This window comes from Gossypium hirsutum, chromosome A05, assembly GCF_007990345.1.
Source record: "Gossypium hirsutum isolate 1008001.06 chromosome A05, Gossypium_hirsutum_v2.1, whole genome shotgun sequence".
Lineage (NCBI taxonomy): Eukaryota > Viridiplantae > Streptophyta > Magnoliopsida > Malvales > Malvaceae > Gossypium > Gossypium hirsutum.
Genome location: NC_053428.1, coordinates 103,495,980 through 103,514,351, shown reverse-complemented (window position 1 = coordinate 103,514,351; position 18,372 = coordinate 103,495,980). Strand labels below are relative to the sequence as shown.

Sequence of the window (18,372 nt, the reverse complement as noted above, 5' to 3'; positions counted from 1 at the left end):
ATTGCATCCCGATTAGAATTGAAAGCCTTCGCCACATAGTCCTTGAACTGCTCTCTCTTCAAATCCAACTCATTGGTTTGTCCCTCAACTACATCGAGTGTTTCCTTCACACCACCCATGGATTCCTCAATATTGATCACCCGACCTTTCAAAGCCGACAACATATCCCTCGATTTGTTATTTTTTCTGGTCTTCTTATAGGTCTCCATCGGCTCAATTTGCTCATCACCTTCTTTCAACATCTCAATCGATGCTTTCAAACACTAGCTCAGATACCAACTGTCACGGGACTAGAGTTGTAGTCTTGCAAACCGCACAACTTTAGGTAATTTCTTGGGTTCAAATCCGCCTAAGTCAACCTGACTATAAAAAAATGAGAATTCTTGTAGAAATTCTCTAAAACACCAAAGTAAGAATAAGTGCTCTCAAAAGTATTACTTTCAAATATTACAATTGAATGATTACAAATAAGGGAGAATGCCTCTATTTATAGTTGAGCTCTCCAAATCCAACGGTACAAATCAAATTACATCAACGGTTAGGATTAATGCCTATCTATTATATAATAGTCCTAAGAGATTTAAACTCTATACAATCTTATCTTTTAGGATTTATATGAACCGTAATAATTCTAATTTTACTGGAGTGTTTCACTAGGCTACCAAAGCTTCAAGTATATAAATTTCTCTATATATTTCACGAATCGAGTCAGTTCAAATGGATTGAATAAACCTCATTTAATTAGTAGACTCCATGAGGAGTTCTATACGCATTCGTCACAGGCTTTGATCCGCAACCATGATAATTATTGATTGTTCAAGGTGACAACTACACTCTACTCTCTACAAACTTACTAATTTGCTAAATAAATGAGAAAGTCTACTAATTAGCTAATTAAAACTTATATGGAAGAAAAGACGAGCCGAAACTGATAAACCAATTGAACATCCACTGAGGCTTCAACTTCAATGAAAAAAATAAACAACGCATTGCATTAATCTCACCTCAATTGTGATATTCAAACAGCATATTAAAACTCAAATGAGGGGCATTTTGCATTAAAAGCTGTTAACATAGCTACGTTTGTATCTAAAAGGATTCTAAGTATAAAAATGAAAACAAATAAAAAGACCAGTTGCGTAATTTCATCAAGAGACTTTTTTCTTGGAACACACCAACCAAAGTTAATTGCACACACATCGAAGTCCCTTTGGGTCTAAAATTTACTTAGATTTAAAAGAAGATTCAATCTTAATTGGCGTGCGAGTGGTAGCTTATCTGTTGCATCACTGAAGCTGAAGCTTCAGTGAAAACCAGCATCCTCGTATTACAATATAATATATTCGAGTATAATTTCACATCTTTTTTGTAACTGACATCCTCTACCATGGCCAGGATGAGGCAATAAAACTCAGCTTTCATAATCCTTGTTGCCAACAATGCAAAAAAATAAAAATAAAAAAAATAATAATAATAAAACCTTGATGATATTTAAAGACTATGCAATTTGCTTTACTTGGGACATCAAAATTGGCACAAAGTGCTACAAACTCAAGAATATCCTTCACATGCCCTCAAATCGGCATTTAATCCCATTGAATGGAACTAAAATTCCCCAATAATAAATTGGCAACTCTTGAACAACAAATAGATATAACCCAATCTTTTGCATTTTGACAAGCTTTTACATTTCCTAGGCAGCGGCTATGCCATTGACACATTGCAGGAAAATAAAAGCTCCACAATGAAATAAGTATCCAAAATACCACACCTGGGCAACAAACAAGATAATATGAATTCCCAATTGTCATTCAGCAAACAAAATCCAAAAGAACAAAATGAAAAGTAAGTCATTATGCGAGTAGTTCCTCTCAATCCCCACTCTATCCACTAATAAAATGTGAGGTTAGTAAAATCACAGGATTACATTGGTGTAGTAATATGAACAACGTCAAATGCCTAACTTCTACAACCCCATGCATGTTCCTTGTTATTCATTAGAATATTGGATGGATGCTACAAGAATATTTCATCTTCTAATAACAGGACCCTTGTACAGCCCTCTCCGAATCACAAAGTCATCAGGGGGCTGAAACTCTTCTAACCAAGTCACTTCCGAGAACATTTCTCCATTCATTTCAATCTCACCTTCATTTTAAATGAGGAAACGAATAAGAAAATAGCATGCAGTATTTCTCTTCAGGTTACAACATATCATAGAAGCTACCATCTAATACTAGGTTCAAAATTACATTTCTTACCAGGTAAATCCCTCCTTGGGGACCTCCGGAAGTAAGTGCAGTGTCGTCCATGCTCTGAGGAGTAAGGTGGTGATAAAATATCAAAAATAGCACAGGGAGTCCGTGCCCTGAAACAATGGATGTTGCCTCCACTTGTGGGATAAAGTACTGTTGTTGCACAAGGGGCTGTCATCTCAGTATCCTTGACAAGTTTTGCAGCTCTTGCTACAAACCACCAAGAATAAGCAAATCAAAGTCAAAGATTGAAAGAATATATAATAAGAGCCCTATACCCTAGGAAAATTGAAGAGGAAGTGCATTATTTAAAATCTGATACATCACCACTTTGTCTATGAATAAATTATCAATACTATTACATCTGTTGAACAAGCAATTACTTCAGTTGTGATTGGTGACAGATAGGCAGGTTTATCTGCCATAGGCCACCAAAAATCACTTCTGTTAATCAGAAAAAATCTAATCCACATTTAGTAAGTCGTATTTATCTGACCTCATATGTTCAATAGCTTCCTTTTCACTGCTCATGCTACAGGCAAGCCAGACATAATGCATAAAAATAAAAATAAATAAATAAAAGAAGCATTCACTGAGCAACCTCCTTAGCACACCCCTGAAACGTCAGATTACACCATAAAACCCCTAGATCGTATAGTTACTTATTTCATTAACAAGTTTGTAGATTAACTTCCTACACTTACTTTGTGAGCACCAAGTTGAAATCAAATAAATATACCCCATGAAGAATTCTTCGGTTCTAAATTTACAGCTCATGGTTCCCATTTGAATGATCCCTAAAATTACCATAAAACCCCTAGATTATATAGTTACTTTATTTCATTAACAAGTCTGTATCCCTGTTTCCCAGAATAATTCCTATTTGAATGAGGGTCAAAATATTTGGATGGGATCAAATTCCAATTAAAATTTGTTATTTTGTTATTATAAAAACCCAAGTTTAACTCAGATTAAAATCTCATCAAAGGTCAAAAGATATGCTTGGCTTCTATGACCATTCATTTTGTCTGGTTGGCTTTCAAAATTTTTTTTTTTTTTGTGGCAAAAGTTCCCTTCAAATTTAACTGTGCTTTCCCTAGCTAAGTACAGTAGTCTCCAAATATTTCAGCAAATCAGTTATGTCACAAGCATTCTCGATAACCTAAACTACATCCACACAGATGAGAAATTGAACAGACCTCACTTCCTCAGATGCTAGCCAAAAGGTTCTTTACATCTACCCTATTGAAAGAGTCATTAGCTGTAACATAGAGACATCCACCAATGAGTACATTTAGTATTACCTAGGTCTTCTTTCTCCCATTCTCATCAACTTTCGATCAAGTATATTCATAGTAAAAGTATTTTCTGTCATTTTTAAACAAACCACCAGCACATTCATAACAAAATTAAATGCAGTAAAACAAAAGACTGTATATCACGAAGCAAAAATAAATTTAAAAGGAGGTCGGTTTCTCTCTGTCTTACAAGAATGCTAATCCTATAATATAAATGGCAAGAACAGCAGTTGCATAGGATTTCTAACATCAGAAGATTAACAGAACTCTATAAAGGTACTAGATCTTCTGGAACAAATTAAAAGAGAAAACTCCTGAAACAAAGGTATTAGGAAAAGAAAATAATTAAAAATGGGACTCATGAGGTTTCAAGGAATAAGGATGATACCATTACTGGTTCAATAGGATACAAATATATTGATTTGTTATCAAATTTATACGGAAGAACATAATTTTCTATGAACATCCTTATTATGGTTTAGTTAAGTTAGCATTCATCAAAGAAATATGGAGATGTTAAAACACACCTTGTAGTGGATCTTCAGGCTCTGTTGGGTCAAGCCAATCATATGACTTAACGTGTAATGAGCCATAGATAAGCCTGCTCAGCACTGTCATTCCAGGATGATTGTGCACAGGTATGAGGGAGAAAGGTGGCATACAAAAAATTCCTATCTGCAGAGAAAGAGGAAATCAGAAAAATGAAGGCCTGATGGTAGCTGGTAATGTAACTACAATTTTCGAAAGTTCAAATTTGATTTCAATGGAAGTGTTTATTTTAATAAAGTCTAGGAGACTTTCAGCTAAATTCAACATCCTCGCTTTAAAACTCTAAAATTTTAGGTCCTCAAGATAGGTGATATCTTTAGTAATAAAAATGATAGGTTATATAAAGTTTGTGCTTACAGAGAAGCTGTCGCACTCATGCAAGTGCAGATACTTAATTGGTGGCAATGACTGATGGGTTCCATTCAGCTCATTTACAGGACCAGACCAATTACGTACCACTTGTGCCTCCTGCTCCAGACCTACATCAGAAGGCTTCATTTTCTCTGAAATAAAATTGACATTTTGTGTTAAAATGCAGCAAATATGCTATGAAACTTGGTTTCTTCACATCATGTGAAAACAGAAAATGCTTGGAGCTACATACACAGTGGTTTAAAATTTTGCATGGTTAATCAAATAACACCAAAGTTGTAATGATCACCTCTACCAAGAAAAGCACTTTCTCAATGTTATGGTATACCCTTGTACTTAGTACTCTAAATTAGAATAGTTGTAACCACTCACAATGCTATTTTGATCCGAAACCATTAGAATACCAATAGATTTCAATACTCACGAGGATAGGAAAAAAGAATTGGAATTAGTGTAGATAGATTCTAAGACCACATAAGAAAAAAGGGAAAATACAGAAACCCCAATCATTGGTTTCTATTTTATATCTAGAAGGCATCCAAATGCTAAAGAGTTATCAAGGCGTCCAGCGAGTAAAAAACATAGATTGTTCCACAACAATGGAGCAACAGCTCAATGTGAAGAAAGCAGAACAATTTGAACTTTTAACTCATCATACAGCAAGCTTTTATGCTCAAGATAAAAGTACTTCAAAGATGACTAGTAGCTATTAGTTTGAAGGTTGATTTTTAAAGGCTAAAGGCATTGGGCAACTAGCATAATGAAGTACTGAAATAGGTCTTGGTGAGCCAGATAACAAATTTCTTGTTCTACTAAAACTCACTTTGTAAAAAGAAGTTCTTGCTTTTGTAATTAAAGCTGGTGAAAATCTGGAAAATTTTTGCCAATTAAATCATGTCAGGGCCTCTTACTAGAGGACAAAAAGTTGAACTTAAACAAAAATGAGCTTTATATCCCAAACAATGAAGGATAATATTTTTTCTTCTTCTTTCAGATTTAACAATCAGGCCACGTGGAAACTTGCCAAGAAACTAACATAATAGGAGTAGCATGAGGCAACTTCCAATAGCTGATGTCATCCAAAGAAAGATACAACTTATTTAAATTAATTAACCTAAGAGTAAATTCATATGTTTCAATTTTGATTGAAAAATAAATAACAGCTAAATTCTACAAAAAAGAGCTTCCATAGTATTTACTAACAACTAATTTCGAAACCATGCAGAAAATTAAGTATTACTTTCAACATGATTTTATCTCCATTATAATGCTAATAAAGCATAGCAGACTTGGTTCAACTATAAGCTCAAAGAACAAACATGAAGAAAGAAGAATCAAATAGTGAATACCTAGCATAGTACGAACTCTTTCAAGAGCTTCATCAGAAACAGGGCCATTGGTCGAAAATGCCGCTTTGCAAGTGTTATAAAGCCTCTGTATATAATATGGCATGTTTGAAAAGACGATACCAACTTAACTGAATGGACCAAAAGCCTCTATATCAGTAAGCTGATAACGCCTTTTTGCAAGTAAGGTACTAATTGATAGTACGATAAAAGATACAATTTGAAGACAACTGGATCTGCGAAGTAACCCGACGGTAGTAGATCTGCATGGCAATTATTTCATCATCCCTCCCTGCTAATCTGACAAGGTAGAACCCAAAGTAAATAAACATAATTCATTTACAACAAAAACAGAGACTAAATGAATATAAAAAGCACAGCCTCCCTTCTTACGAATTTCAATAGTTCAATGCACAATTTTATTGCTAATATTACTTCTTTTTTATCGAACCCAGAACTTGATATCAACAATGACTAAAGCAACACAAGTTATTTGCCAGTAATATTGCTACTAGTATAACATTAGCTAACTCAAAGCAGAAAATGCAAGCAAATACAATAAATGCTAAAACATTGAAAATTTTCCCATTAGTTCTCGGTTTTTAATTTTCTACAATTGAATCAAATTTCTGGGGTTTAGTTATGCAGAAAAGGAAAACAAAAAACAATAAGGAATCCAAATTATGATAAACATAAAATAGGATAGGATAACAAAAATATAAAATGAAAAATATGCGTGCAATTAATTAAAAGAAAAAACCAGAAAAGATGGAGAATCGGATAAAAAAGGAACTAACCCAATTTGAGATCCATCAAACTGATGATAGAAATGTTCGAAAGAGTCAAAATAAAGAACAAAGGAGGGATTTATTTCGTTTAAAGAAAACAGAGTAAGGAAAGAAAGGGATCGCTGAAAGCAACACAACAGTGAGAAATAGGAAGGAAGAGGATCGTGGGGGAGTTTGGGGGGCTGCGCGTAGCTTATATGAAATGAATATCAGCTTGATTTACATAATTTGCCCTTTGCCTAAAATTCTCGTGCTTTTTTGCTTCTTTTTTCACCTAAAACTTCGATACACTATTTTTTAAAGGTTGCAATCTTTCAAGTTCTAAAACTTAGCCTTCGTTTGGATGGGCGATTGACTGCGGTGCGGTGCGTTTAACTTATTTTTTTGTCTCACGCTACAGTATCACTACAGTATCGCTATAGTATCTAATCTCTATGCCACTGCTGTTTTTACACTAACCGCAGCTAAACGCACCGCCCATCCAAACTCACCCTTAATCTCTACATTGAGTTTCTCTCCGTCTAATTTTATGTCAAAGGTAAAATAACTCTTTCAACTCTTAACATTTACATTTTTTTATCAATTTGGTCCTTTCCCTTTAAAAACATATTAAAAATTTTAAAAATTATTTTTTTCCATATTTTAGATAAAAACATAAAAATTTATAATTTCAGAAAGTATGGAAAATAAAAAAAATTTACAATTCAAAAAAAAAAAAATTTTAAAAAATTCTAATATTCATTGTTCTCTAAATTGAATTGATTGGACCGAGAACCAACTAGGGTATTGATCCGATGAGAGGTAAAAAATGGTTGACTCATGAATCGATACAGATTGATTGAACCAAGCTCAAAATCGTTTGAACCGATTTCGAATTGGTCTGGTCAATTGGTTCTCAAAACAATCAATTTAATCAGTTCAAATGTAACACTCATTGCTTAACCCAATTGTCGGGTCTGAGTTACGAGGTATCACATTCGTTGCCAAAGCAACTACGATCAAATCATAATTTGATCACAAAATTAAACATTTAATTATAAGTAAAAACAAGTATATAAAATGATACATAATCATTTGCAAGTCTTATACGAGCTTACGAAAGCTCTAATGCTAACCTAAGATTAAATGAGGACTAAACTGTAATGTTTAAAAAATTTCAAGTTGACACCGCGACTTCAAGTGGTTTCAACGCAACATACTGATTTGGCTTATCATTGCAACGACCCATACTCGATGAGACGTCATGGCATGGTGAACTGATCTTGCCGCGACAACATTTACTCCACGTCCTGACATGACACATTATTTTTTAATAGTGTTAAAAAGATATCAACTTGCAAGTTCCAAACAACCAATATACATACCCAAACACATTTTTCAACCAAACATACATCCCCAATGAGTTCATATTTGAATCATAATCCCTCTCATACATGTATATATTCCATTAATTTAATCATTTTCATCCAAACACAAGCAACTTCATTGACTAACCAATAATCTACTTGACATAAGTATACATGCATATATACATACATTGCCATATAAACTAGCAACATCCCACACTTTATACCTTAGCAAATATTATGACAACTTAATTTGCACAATTCAAGCATATGTTCACTTCCGAAATACCAATTCCAATTCCTAAGGTTTATAAGTATCATACTATACCAAAATTTAACTCAACCTAGGTACATATCATACTTAAAACAAAACAGAATTTACAAACTTTACTGAGTCAAGGATCGCTTGTTGGACGTTGGGCCAACTGCTCGAACTACCTAGAATCTACTATACCTGCCACAGAGAAAATAAACCAAAAGCTGATCAATTACGCTCAATGGTAATCAAACTATACGCTGAGCAATTACACTCAATGGTAATTCCATATTACAAGTCACAAAACAAGCATATGCAATATAAGAATTCAATACAAAAATACTACAAATCAACTAAATCAATTTGCATATTCAATACAAGAATATCATTCTCCTACAATATTCCATTTGATAATCACATTTATATTATCCATTCTATTAGCAAAGATGTAACATATCTAATTCAATTACTTACGTATTCATTTATGTACCAATATAATGTTTAATCTCATTTTCATTCAAATTTATACAACTTAATCAATTCACATTGTCATCTATAGGCACATATGCTTATTCATTTACTATGATCAATATAACACTATAATTTGGCGAACCAGGTCGGATTGGGAAGACTATGCCAGTAAAGAACACCTAGGTTGTTGGACTTAGCCCAATGAAAGTTGGTGACTATATCGAGAAGTACTTCGTAGAACTTCGCCAATGCAGTGGGTATATTGGTGTAATGGCGAGGTAAAGATTACAGCGGAGACCTTATTAGGCTGACATTTTCGCTAATAAGATCACTACCCGTGTTTTTACATAGTAGCAAAAGTAAGAAAATAGCTTGAAGAACACATTTAACTCATTTAACGTTCTATTGAAGGTAACGTAGGATGTAATTAATTAGTGGAAGCGTGCGAAAGCTAGTGATGATTAGAGATAATCTTGATTAGTATTTGTCTGTGAGTTAGCTATAAATAGGATAAAATAATAGTGAAGAGAAGACTTCTGAATCATCTTCTCCACTAAACCTTATTATCATCAAAGAAACTAGAATTCTTCCTTGCTGACTAAGGTGTTAACTGTTAAAGCTTAAAATAGCTTTTACGATAGTTGTTTATTGGTACATTCTTAAACCTTTCTTTAATTTTTACTTGATAGATAGATAGATGCTAACATAAAAAAGGTGGTAGTATATTTTAAATACTGGGTATGAAATAAACTTCTACTATTTACATGTTTATAGATTCTTGCTAGGTCATAGCCTTTTTGGTAGTAGTTCTTGATAATTAAAGGAGTTGTTTTATTTTTTTTTTAGCTAAAGACACGAAGGAAGGCCCTAGTACAAAGGGCAAGAAACCAATAGAGTAGATAAAGCTTTAGAATAAAGTATTCTGGTGAGTTCCTTTGTATCTAGAGTTATAGTTTGTATTGTCTCAATTAACAATTTTCATCGTTCAACAAGGTAAGTGGCAGTTTCCCTTGTCATTGGTGTTCATGTCTAGAGGAGTATGTTCATAGAGTCAGTTTCATGCATGGTCAAACACAATAAAAATGACTTGATGACCTAGTATATATATAAAGTATGAGTACTCCTTCCTTGGTGAATAAGCTCTGTATCTAGACTGGAATGAGGAGGTATTGGTGGAATGATATGTACATTGATATTAAAGATCCAGGATGAATTGTTCATGATGCAAGTCATAAAGCCCAATTTTAGACCCATGAATGTGATGGGCTCACACTACTTCAAGGCCTAACAACAATGTTAAAGGTCAAGCAAATCAAACCAACATTCGATCAAAGAAAATATTTGAGGACGAATCTTTTCAAGGAAATGGGGAATGATACATGCACGGATAAGGTGAAATTTGTTAAATTCCATTCACCAAAGTTGTCAATTTTCAAGTTTGGAAAATTAGCAGACTTACAACAACTTTTTCAATGGGATCTAGGTATTTCTAGGTTCAGATGTCTTCATGGCATTCAAAGATCTATATATCTCTTATCTTTTAAATGTATTTTGAATCACTCGATTTTGAGTTTAGGAGCTCAAGTTATGACCGTTTTAGTGAACACTGCGTGACCAGAATTTCTGGACGGCATTATGACGGGAATTTCGAGTTTCGGGCTTTTAATTCGAGTTTAAATCGTATTGGGTTCGAATTTGGATTTAATTTTTATTATATATGAACCCAATGTTGTATTTATAATCTCTTATTATTTAATTACTTCAAATTTTTAATAATTATTAAGTAGTTTAAATAGTTGACATAAAACTCCTAAATAACTTAAACTACTTAATAATTATTAAAAAGTCGGAATAATAAAATAATAAGAGATGATAAATGCAATATTGGACTCATATATAATAAAAATTAAGCTCAAAACCCGAATCCAATATGATTTAAACTTGAATTAAAAGCCTGAAACTCGTAATTCCTGTCATAATCCCGTCCATAAATTATACTCGCACAGTCTTCACTAACATGGTCATAACTTGAGCTTCCAAACTCAAAATCGATTAATTCAAAGTGTGTTTTGAAGATAAAAGATAGATCTTCAAACAAAACCATGAGACATCTCCACCTAAAAATGCCTGAATCCCATCCAAAAAGTCATCAGAAGTGATTGAGGTAAGTAAATGTTTATATTGTATGAGCTTACTAAGAAATACTTACTCGTGTTACTACTTTTCTATAGATTTTGGACGTCCGGAACGTGTCGATCGGATCAACGAGAAGCACACACCTACCATCCCTCAATTCGATAGACTTTTGATATTTCAACTTGGTTACTTGTGGCATGCACATAGGATGGATGAACTTATCCAAGATAATGTGTTTTGGTATAATGGCATTGTATATAAGCTCATGTTTGTGGTTTGTAAAATGATGTTGGTTGGTTGCTAAATAATGTTAATAAAGTTAATGGAATTGAAAAGTTTTAATGATGTTATTCATATGAATTAGCTGTGGTATGCGATGGTTAAAACATGATTTGCATTTTATTTGAGTTTAATGTTTTAGTGGTGTTAATGAGGGCATATTGGTTGTATGTTTAATTAGGAATAGGAAATGATGTTTTGGCCATGAAATGTGTATGTTTTGGATTAGCTTTGAATGGTATAAAATGACATTACAGGTCATTTTGAATGGATTGTATGAAACTTGTACAAAAATGGTCAATTATGCTACACACGGTTTACCACACGGCTGTGTGTCCCACACGGGTAGGTGACACAATTGTGTGCCATGTTTGTTCGGGTTGGTTTCGGCTTCACACGGCCATAATTAGTTATATGGTCATGTGACCTTGGATAACACAACATTAATCTATTACACGGTTTGGGGACACGGTTGTCTGATACAGCCCCACATGGCCTCAAACTGTAACACATCTTGGCCACACGACCGTATGACCCTGTTTTGACTTTTTGCCAATCCTTCTTTTTGTAAAAGTTTCAAAATGGACCCAATTTGGTTCCAAGCTAATTTAAGGGCTTTCATAAGCTCGTTTAAGACTCGGATTTGTTTGTAAAGCATGTTAAACATAGACTTAACTCACATGTGTTGATTTAGTGAATATTATTTGGCAAATTGTATATGGTTGTTTTTGTTTACTATTGTAGCATCCTATTGCTCGAGTCTGACAACTAGACCAGGTAAAAGGTGTTATAGTCCATCTTTGTTTACAAAATCTTTAACAATAAGGAAGAAATGAAATAATAAAATTAAAATCTAACCTAAAAAAGAAAAGAAAAAGAGAAGAAAAGAGCCCTAACCTTAACCTAAAACTAAGGAAAAATAAGATAAAAAACTCAAGCAAAAAAATTCTCCCTTTCATTCAGCCAAAAGTGGCTTTAAATAGCTAATTACAACTCAAAATTTTATACCAAAATGCCTTTAAGCAATTAATTTTGATTCGTGTGAGTGTTGGACAAAAACTACCCCTATAGTCATTTTTTGTCGTGGCAGGTTGGATATTGCAATGTCGTTGACAGTCTCCAAATGAGGGTTTCCTTAAGGCTTGGATATTGCGATACCCAAAGAGGATGTCGCGATACCACTATAAGTGGTCTTGATTCTCTTCATTTCAGGCCTGTCTGAAGTGTTGCGATTTTCATGCTTTGATGTCACGATACCTTTACCTTTGGTAATGTTTTCACTCAAGTTTAGGCCACCAACAAGCCTCTACAACACTCAATCAACCATTAGTGTCCCCAATGGCATAATTGGCCAATTTGGATCACAAAAATGAGGAAAAAGAGGTATTTACACTTATTCAATTGCAAAAACTAAAATTAAGCTAAACTATTAAAAAGACATTTAAATTGCTTAAAAACAAATTTGTTAACTAACACAGGAGCCTAATTTGACATGTCAAATTATGGTATGTCACTATATTAATAATTTTATATTTTTTTAAGCGTAAGATTTATTTTTGGTAGATTTGACACCCATCAATATTTGGTGCCATTGTCGGGGGTTTATGCTTACTAATTTTGTTTTTCTCTTTATAACCAGGTCTAGACATACCGACCACTCTAGCATGATTTAGAAATAGAGAAGAATACTCATGCAAAAAAAAATTGATGAACGATCGAATGGATTCTACTATTACTGCGAATTATCAACTATTTGGTTTAATGCCTAATTACCCAATGAAAATATAAGACTAAATGTATCTTCTATGGAAAATAAACTTATTAATATTACTAATATTTTTCATTATATTTGTACGAAAAATACGACACTGATCATGGTGTGTGGTATGTGTATTGCACCCAACGATGGGACAGAATTATGTCCTGTCTGGGACGATAATTATCTTAGACAATTTAGCATCTTTGGAAATTTTTATGAACCACCTCAAGGACGATACAACTCATTCTCTGAGACATACAACTATGAGTGAAGAGATCGCTCTGATTTAGGCTATGGAATAAGACCTCAATTCAATCCATATTATCAATCTAATCCACTAATGCAACAACCACAATGTTTAGGCATATCTTTAAAATAACTTGTCAATGCCTTAGCAGCAAATACTCTTGAATCCTATTAGGAAACTGTCAAGATCATACCAGAAGCTGAATAAACTTCATAATGATTTTCTATGTACATTAATGTGAGAGTACATGTCTTTAATAGATGAAAGAGAATGAGAATAGCACTAACTAACTTGACAGTTAACAACTACTTTAGCTAACAAACTAACTTCTAACTCCTTAACACTAACATGCCCCGAACTTGTTCCTTGCTTCTCAACTATAGTAGCTTGACTAGTTGTCACTCGAAGCTGATGTCGAAACTTGTTGAACAGACTTGCTGCTAAAGGTTTGGTCAGCATGTCTGCAACCTGCTCTTGGCTTGGTACATGACCCACCTGAAATAAGACTTCCGCAACCTTCTCCCTCACAAAGAAGAGGTCTAATTCCACGTGCTTGAATTTCGAGTGCATGACTAGGTTTCCTGCAACTGCCACAGCTGCTGAACTGTCACACCATACTAATGCTTTGCCACGATGAGAAACACCTAACTCGGTCGACAACGATTGGATCCACACCATCTCAGCAGTAACATGGGTGAGACTTCTATATTCAGCCTCGGTAGTCGACCGAGAGACCACCTGCTATTTCCTAGAGCTCTAGGAAATTGGACTTCCTCCAAGAAAAATACAGTAACCAGATGTGGAACGTCGATTATCAATGTCAAATCCCCAGCTGGCGTCTGAAAACCCTTCAAGCAAGAGCTTCGAGCTCTGTGTAAACTGTAGTCCATGATCCAAGGTCCCATACAAATAACGTAGGACTCCCTTGACAGCTTTGAAATGGACATCCAAAGGATTGTGCATGAATTGGCACACCTTGTTGACTGTAAAGGCGATGTCAGGTCTGGTAATCACCACATACTGTAGTGCCCCTACAATACTCCTATACACGTGAGCATCAGCAACAGGTTGTCCTTCATTAGCTGACAACTAACATATTGTTGTCATAGGTGTAGGTGCAGCTTTAGATCCCTCCATAGACGCTCGTCGCAACAGATCCAATATGTACTTCCTTTGGTTAAGAAATAAACCAATGGTGGTGTACTGGACTTCAATGCCTAGGAAGTAGTGAAGGCGACCAAGATCTTTCACTGAAAAAGTCTCATCAAGCTGTCGTACAAACTGATCTGTAGCTTGGTTAGTGTTCCCTATAATTATAATGTCATCGACATAGATTAAAACATCATGAGTTAGGTACCCAATTGGTAAACGAAGAGGGAAGGGTTAGCTTTAGAAGCAACAAACCCAGTAGCCACTAGAAATTCCTTAAGCTTATGAAACCAAGCCTGAGGGGCTTGTTTGAGGCCATAGAGTGCTTTCCTCAATCGACACCTCAACTGTTGACCCTGGTCCCCTTGTTGTTCAAACCCTGGTGGTTGAATCATATAAATTTCCTATGTTAAATCATTATTTAGGAAAGCATTTTTTATGTCAACTTGGCGAAGGGACCACCCAAATGAGACAGCAAGAGCCAACACCACCTGAATAGTTGTTGGCTTAACAATAGGGCTAAAAGTATCTCGAAAATTAATACCAGCTTCTTGGAGATATCCCTTGACCACCAATCTCCCTTTGTACAGAGCGACAGACCCATTAGCATTGCGTTTGATTTTAAAAATCCACTTGCAACCTACTACATTTCTTCCAGCAGGTAAAGGCACAAGGTCCCAAGTGTGGTTGACAATGAGTGTAGTGTATTCAACACGAGCAGCTGTTGTCCAGGCAGAGCTTTGAAGTGCTTCAACAATAGAAGTGGGCTCATGATCAGAGAGGGCAGAAGTAAATAATTTGGGCTTGAAGATCCCACTTTTGGACCGAGTCTGCATCAGATGTGCATTAACAATAGGTTGAATCTGCTTGGAAGAAGACGAGGAGCATGGTGGAGATAGACAAGAACCAGACACATCTAAAGAATGATCAGGATCAGATGCATGTACCAAGAGACCAGGAGTCAGAGAAAAGCCTGAAGATAGTTGAGAAGCAGACTGTTGACCTGAAGAATCCACAATAGAGAGTGACAAACCAGGACCTGCCTCATGTGCTAAGAGATCATGTTCTAGAGAAGAGCCTTTGACCACCACAGGAAGAGTAGACTGATGATGAACTACTCGAGATGGCCTCTCAGAAGAGAACTCATGTTGGAATAGAAAATGATCCTCACCAAATGTAACATACCGAGAAAAAAACAGTCGACCACTCTTGTCAAGGCACCTATAGCCTTTCTGATTTGGCCCAATGCCAAGAAAAATGTATAAAATGGATCGAAACTGTAGTTTGTTGGGATGATAAGGTCTCAAACACGGATAACAGGTACAGTTGAATTGTGAGTAAGACGGTTTTACTTTATACAACACTTCATAAGGGCTTCGTTGCTGTAGAACAGGTGTTGGAAACCTATTAATCAAGTGAATACCATGTGCAAAAGTATATGACCAAAATTGCAAAGGAAGACCTACTTGAGCTAGAAGTGTCAGTCCCATATAAACTATTTGTCGATGCTTTCTTTCAACAACCTCGTTTTGCTCTGAAGTATGAGGGCAAGTAACCCTATGTTTGATACCAAAATGAGCGAGTTCCTGAGATAGTGAACAATATTTGCCTCCCCAGTCAGATTGAAGCATTTTAATGGAACCACCAAACTGAACACGGACCATTTGATTGAACTGTAGAAAACACTGAAACACTTCTGCTTTTGACTTTAGAAAGTAGACCCAGGTATATCTACTGTACATATCCACAAACAAAACATAGTAGAGAAAACCAGTTGATTTAATATGGGAAGGACCCCAAACATCATATTCTACTAATTCAAAAGGGGTTGAGTACACTGTGCTAGAAGTATGAAAGGGCAGTTTATGTGCTTTACCTAACTGGCAAGCTGAACAAACATTCAATATATTTTTCTTAGCAAGAGGAATGTTACAATTGCGCATAACAACCTCAAGAACAGAGGAATAGGGATGCCCAAGCCTTTTGTGCCATAGAGCAGGTGAAGAGGATAGTCGATCTGTACCCAAGAACGGTGAGGTAAAATGTGAACCTGCAGCAGGTGGGTGAGGTGACGAGCTACACACATGGAACCTGTAAAGACCATCATGCATGTGGCCTACTAGGAGTGTTCTCTTTGTCGTTATATCCTTCACATAACACAAGAACGGGTGAAATTAGAAATAAACCTCATTATCTCTTGCAAACTGACCAACAGACAGCAAGTTTTTACAAATATTAGGAACATAGAGAACATTTTGAAGGTGCAACAGCCTAGAACCAACCAACATACTGGTAGAACCTACATTAGCAATCCAAACAGGAACACCATTTCCCATTGAGATATGACTCGTACCTGCATAAGGAGCAGCATTTGTAAAGGATGATATATCGGGCGTGATATGATTTGTGACGCTAGAATCAGGGAACCAAACTTGGTCAAAATCTGAAGGTTGCAAAGGAGGCTGCCAACACGAGTTGCACTTATGAGAATAGGAGCATGTAGAAGAACCATCATCCTGGTCTCGAACTTGATGACAGTTGATTGACATTTGTTGGCTGGTGCTGACCCCTGAAAAAGACTCATCAAAGCGATGATAACAAGTCTGAACCAAGTGACCAACTTTGCCACACAGTTGGCATTGAGGCCTAGAACGAGACCAACCACGACCACTTGTACGGCCCCTGGGACGAGACCAACCTCAACCATGTCCTCGATGACCAGACTTATACTCCTACTGGTAGGTATTTGAGGTTCATTTTTCTCATTAGTGGCTTACTTGTGATGAGAAGCCAAATTCGCTTGTAGTGGGATTTCTGTCAGAAGAGCTAGTTGCCTTATTTCGTAGTCAAGCAACATTTCAGTTAAGAGGTAAAGAGACATTTGAGTTGCCGAGGCAAAACTACGAATAGACTCGTATTCCATCAAAAGTTCAGCTAGAATTATACTGACCTGTTCTTGTTCAGAAATTAGACTGCCAGCAGCAATCAAGTTATCACATAATGTTTTTACCTTGGCCAAGTAGTCTTTCATCTGTAAGATTTACCTTCTTGACAGAGTACAAGGCATGACACATACTAGAAATTTTGACATTAGATTTTACACGAAATCGTCGTTCAATGATTGACCACACTTCCAAACTAGTATTGGCCATTGTAAGATGGACCAAGATGTCATCAGTTACCGTAGACAGCAACCAAGAAGCCAGGAATTTATCTTGCTTCTTATAGAGAAGAAAAGCTAGATTATTAACAGGCTCCCCATCATGTCCAGAAATAAAATGAGTGGGGATAGAAAAAGTGTCAAGAACATACCCTTCAAGTTCATACCCCTCAAGAATGAGTAAGATTTGATGTCTCCACAACAAGTAGTTTTGCTCACCAAGTTTAACCGTGTCATGTTTTGAGAAATACTGAACGTTCGATAATGGAGTAGAAGTCTTACCTTGCGAAGTAGCATTGGACGAGTGACGCAGTGTATCACTTGGATGGAGGGCTTCAGTATCTATGGACGAAGCACGAAAAGAAAAGAAAGAGAAGAAAAAAAAGTCAGTTATGCCAAGAACACACTGGCTCTTGATACCATGTCATGATCATACCAGAAGCTGAATAAAATTCATAATGATTTTCTATGTACATTAATGTGAGAGTACAGGTCTTTAATAGATGGAAGAGAATGAGAATAGCACTAACTAACTTGACAGTTAACAACTGCTTTAGCTAACTAACTAACTTCTAACTCCTTAACACTAACAGAAACAAAGACACGTATGGTGAAATTGGGAACCCTAATGAGTCAGCTTTTCATCTCAATATATGAATTGGATTACCAACCGAGGCCTCCTCCTCAACTACCTCAACCTTCAAGTATGTCTCTAGAAGACATTGTCAATAAACTTGCTTTTAGTACTCTTCAATAATGATAGGACACGAAAGCAACACTTCAAAATTTGGAAAATCAAGTGAGCAAGCTTTTCATAATGATTGGTGGACTCAAATCCCAAGGCAAATCGTCGTCCCAAACAAAACCAAACTCAAGGTAAAATACAAGCACAATAGCTTTACGAAGCGGAACAGTTTTGGAACCTGCACCTAGCAAGAGCCGTAGGCATGACATTGGGTGA

General features: G+C 35.7%; 1 protein-coding gene across 3 annotated transcripts; it reads right to left on the bottom strand.

Annotated features, from left to right (window-relative positions):
* Positions 1–1,488: 1,488 nt before the first annotated feature.
* LOC121229630 (plant cysteine oxidase 4) lies at positions 1,489–6,892 on the bottom strand. Of its 3 annotated transcripts, none has more exons than XM_041114349.1 (6): positions 6,618–6,892; positions 5,824–6,120; positions 4,460–4,605; positions 4,081–4,228; positions 2,262–2,465; positions 1,489–1,771 (listed from the first exon to the last, which is right to left on the bottom strand). In XM_041114349.1, the coding sequence occupies exons 2-6, from the start codon at positions 5,924–5,926 to the stop codon at positions 1,587–1,589; spliced, it is 786 nt and encodes a 261-aa protein (XP_040970283.1). In that variant the 5' UTR covers positions 5,927–6,120; positions 6,618–6,892; the 3' UTR covers positions 1,489–1,586. The 3 variants fall into 3 exon arrangements, with proteins under 3 accessions (XP_040970283.1, XP_040970284.1, XP_040970285.1); XM_041114350.1 differs by having other exon boundaries at positions 5,824–6,115; positions 6,618–6,873; XM_041114351.1 differs by lacking the exon at positions 1,489–1,771 and adding an exon at positions 1,789–2,148.
* Positions 6,893–18,372: the final 11,480 nt, after the last annotated feature.